At 43.4% G+C, this 3,551-nt stretch overlaps 1 protein-coding gene across 1 annotated transcript in view; it reads right to left on the bottom strand.

The window, feature by feature from the left end:
- The window catches only part of hipk2 (homeodomain interacting protein kinase 2), a 148,441-nt gene extending 145,176 nt beyond the window's left edge, over window positions 1-3,265 (bottom strand). Inside the window, exon 1 of the mRNA XM_080437405.1 lies at window positions 2,910-3,265. Coding sequence (XP_080293531.1) covers window positions 2,910-2,928 — 19 coding nt within the window. The 5' untranslated portion in view covers window positions 2,929-3,265. The remainder of the gene's footprint in view (window positions 1-2,909) is intronic.
- Window positions 3,266-3,551: the final 286 nt, after the last annotated feature.

Here is a 3,551-nt window from a genome sequence, read left to right as displayed (position 1 = left end):
CATGTACTGTAGTAGGCCTGCCTGCATGAACACATGTCGTCATATAGGCTACACTATATCCCAGGAAAATGTGACCGGTAGGTAGGTACAGATGGAGGTCTGGTTTTGGCTGTCGTCTGAATATTAGCTTTTCCCACAGCTGGGGGGGTGGGAGGGTGGAGTGGAGAGGGGGGGGCTGGGTTGGTATCCTGGACCAGTTCCCTTCATAGCACATCCATCAAGGCTGGTGTGTCACTTTGTGTTATGGGAGAGACGGCAGACTCCCCCAGCCAGGGTGATCAGACCACTGGCCCTGGCCAGCCTCTCTGCCAGGCAGCCCAGCCAGCCAGCCAGCCAGCCAGCCAGCCAGCCCAGCCAGGGCCAGGCCAGCCTGCCTGGCGGCCTTCAGTGTCAGCCAAGATTGAAGGACCCAAAAGACTAAACACAAACGAAACAAAAACCCACAGAACAACACACTCACACAATGCAGCAGTTAGTCCTCCTGTAACCGGCAGCAGGGACACGCTGACAGTCAGACAGAGACAGACACACATCTTCGCATTATCATCGCTATAGAAATGACTTCCACACAACGGACTGTCACAATGGAGGAGGACGCTGGTCACCTCCACCAGGGGTGGTGTGGTAGTGCCTATTGAATATGATGTCAACTAAATCCTAATGAAGTTATGCAACGAACCTGAGACACGCTGTTAACTCAGAGAGCGTACAAAATGGAACCAAATGGACCCGTGAGGGTCCATTTGGTTCCATTTTGTACGCTCTCTGAGTTAAGTGAACACTGAGGTTTTGGCTGTTGGGCATGCTGTGCATATACAGTACATGAAGGGCCCCCTCCTGTACAAAATGGAACCAAATGGACCCGTAAGGGTCATTTTGTACGCTCTCTGAGTTAAGTGAACACCGAGGTCTTGGCCGTGGGCATGCTGTGCTATAGTATGCATCCTATATACACGAAGGGCCCCTCCTGGATGTGTACTTTCCACCGACGGAGGGGAGGCTCTCTGGTCATTTCCATGAGCACTCTCTAATAACAACCCCCTCTGCAGTCAGAGAGGACGACAGGGAAAGGTAATTAATTCCCCCCGCCGTCTCTTTCTCTTCGCTCCTACGCCTCTCCATGGTGAAAGGAAAGGCAAGGAATGTAATTTACACTAATTACCTCTCGGATAGGCGTCTCATTTCAACTTTTCCCTTTAATGTTTCAAGTGCTTATAGCGGCTTCAGCACAAGAAAAATAAGATTTTTTTTCTGAGTGGGGGCTATAATGTGAAGGAGGCTAACATTCCTCAGGTGATGTGTTTTACAGCTTATGGGTCAATCATTTAAAAGTGTTATTTCTAGTAGGCAATTATAGCTGCATGTACTGTGACATGGTGAAGGTGAATGTCCCTGGAAGTTGTACATTTTAGGGTTTTTTAAAGTATTTTTTTGATCACTTCAATTGTAGAATTCACACTTTATATCACAGCTTTTGTGTTTAAAACATACAAACATTTTTTAAATAATGAACATCTGAAATGAGCTATAAATGTTGTATCAGTTACAAAAGGCTGCGTTCCACTTTCACACCAGCAGAGGGAGTATAGAGTAAACAATGTAACATTTACGGTTAATAAACCATAAGATAATCAATAATATTGCAAACATGAAGGGGTCATCATTTCAGTGTGTTGTCCCCCCCACCTTCCACTTGACATATCGGTGAACATGGGTATGTAAACCCCCTTTGACCGCCTAGATACGTGTATATGGACCAAAGATACTGTCACAGGCTGTCCTATTATCAAAAGAGGAGATCGAGCTGTGCCCCCATGTATTACAGGATAATGAATTTACAGGAATGTATAATGTGTCATACAAGTGTATTGCTTATAATAATACCACTACTTTGAATGCCATTTAGCCACTCATCTATACAAAACTGCCAGTGAATCACTTGCAGTGCAGTCACGGGTGCCAGTACATAGTGCTGGCCGGAATTATTACAGCTCGCATTGCCTATACTGTTCAAAGAAACCATATAATTGTACCTCTAATGCAAAAAGATTAGAACAACAAACACGTTGTTTTGCGGTTGGATTTGGTCTCTTTACAGAGTCCAATGTCTTTATCATCATCATGGTAAAAAAAAAAAACATGCTGGGTTGCATATTCTCTCAATTGGATTAGTCACACACACACACACACACACACACACACACACACACACACACACACACACACAGCCATAATGCAGCAACAGCGAATAATAGCCCTGCATAAAAGCTCTTGCCTTTGGTTTTCTGCAATATAAATAAACATGAATGTTGCACACAGCGAAGCACTAATAAAACATCAAACAGGGCCTGGGTTCTGTTTTCAACATGATCGCTATTACACAGTTAATAAGCAAGGCAAATGGGAAATTATTGATGATAGGCTGATTTAATCTCTCTTGTTGTCGCCCGTGTCTTTCAGTCTTCAAATAGATCACTTTGCAATGCCCATGGTGTAATTTTAATCAGGACAAAATATATAAAAGACATAAATGTCACCTTCCCTGTGATGTTTATAGCCGTGTAATGACACTTTATTAAAGTATAATGTGCAGCTTTTATTGCTAAACATCAGTGTAAATTCTTCTTGTGACGGACGGACGTCGCTCAGACGGACACGGATTGACTAAAGCATTATGTTCTTCATTTATATAAAACCAACACAATAATGATTCGCTCGCGTTCTTTAAGTTCGTCTTCATAGACACTGGCAGCGTAAATATTTGATGTATAATATTTTGACACAAAGAGGAGAGGTTAGAACACCGCATCTCTCCGTGCCAGCCAGGCTGCCACACATAATCCGTGGTTCGTGTGCATCACAATCATTTAATAATATTTAAGATAATCGTACATGGGAAAACGCCTTACCTTCGTATACAGGGGCCATCGGTGCAAGGGTGCATGTTATTCATGGCAACAAAATATAGCTGGATTTCTGTTCAAAACTCAATAAAAATCTGCCATCTTGAAGCACTGTCTCCTGCATTACTGGCCCAGTTCATTGAGTATGGTGAGGGGAGAGGAAAAAAAATCAACCAGGATTTAATAATATTCCGCTTTTTTAAAATTTTAGTATAGAATCCAACCCGGTGAAAAATAATAAAAAATAAAAATGCAGTTTAAAAAAAAAAAAGGAATCCTTCCTAGAATGAATAGTTTGTGGCTCCTATGCTGAGCCTCTGGCTGCAGGTTTTACTTCATAATGTACGACATGATGTCTGTCGGAGGAGCTGCAAAAGTTGCACTGGATCACAGAGAGAGTGGAGTTTGGTGTACAGACAGCGTACAACAAGTCGAACGACGATCTCGTCGATGCGGCTGCGTTTCCCAAACGTGGGGTCGCGGCCCCCTTTTTGGGTCGCGGGCCTGTTTTTATGGGTCGCGAGTGATTATATGCCTTTTTTCCTCAAGGTAAGCCGATAGGATCAAGACTAGCCTTGGATCAAGACAATCATAGATGTATTTGATCGATTTTGACATTGCATCAGATGCAAAAGTCAGACTCGATAA

Source organism: Gymnoscopelus braueri, assembly GCF_963280865.1.
Source record: "Gymnoscopelus braueri genome assembly, chromosome: 9".
Lineage (NCBI taxonomy): Eukaryota > Metazoa > Chordata > Actinopteri > Myctophiformes > Myctophidae > Gymnoscopelus > Gymnoscopelus braueri.
The sequence above is the reverse complement of the archived record's forward strand: the minus strand, read 5'-3'. Positions and strand labels throughout refer to the sequence as shown.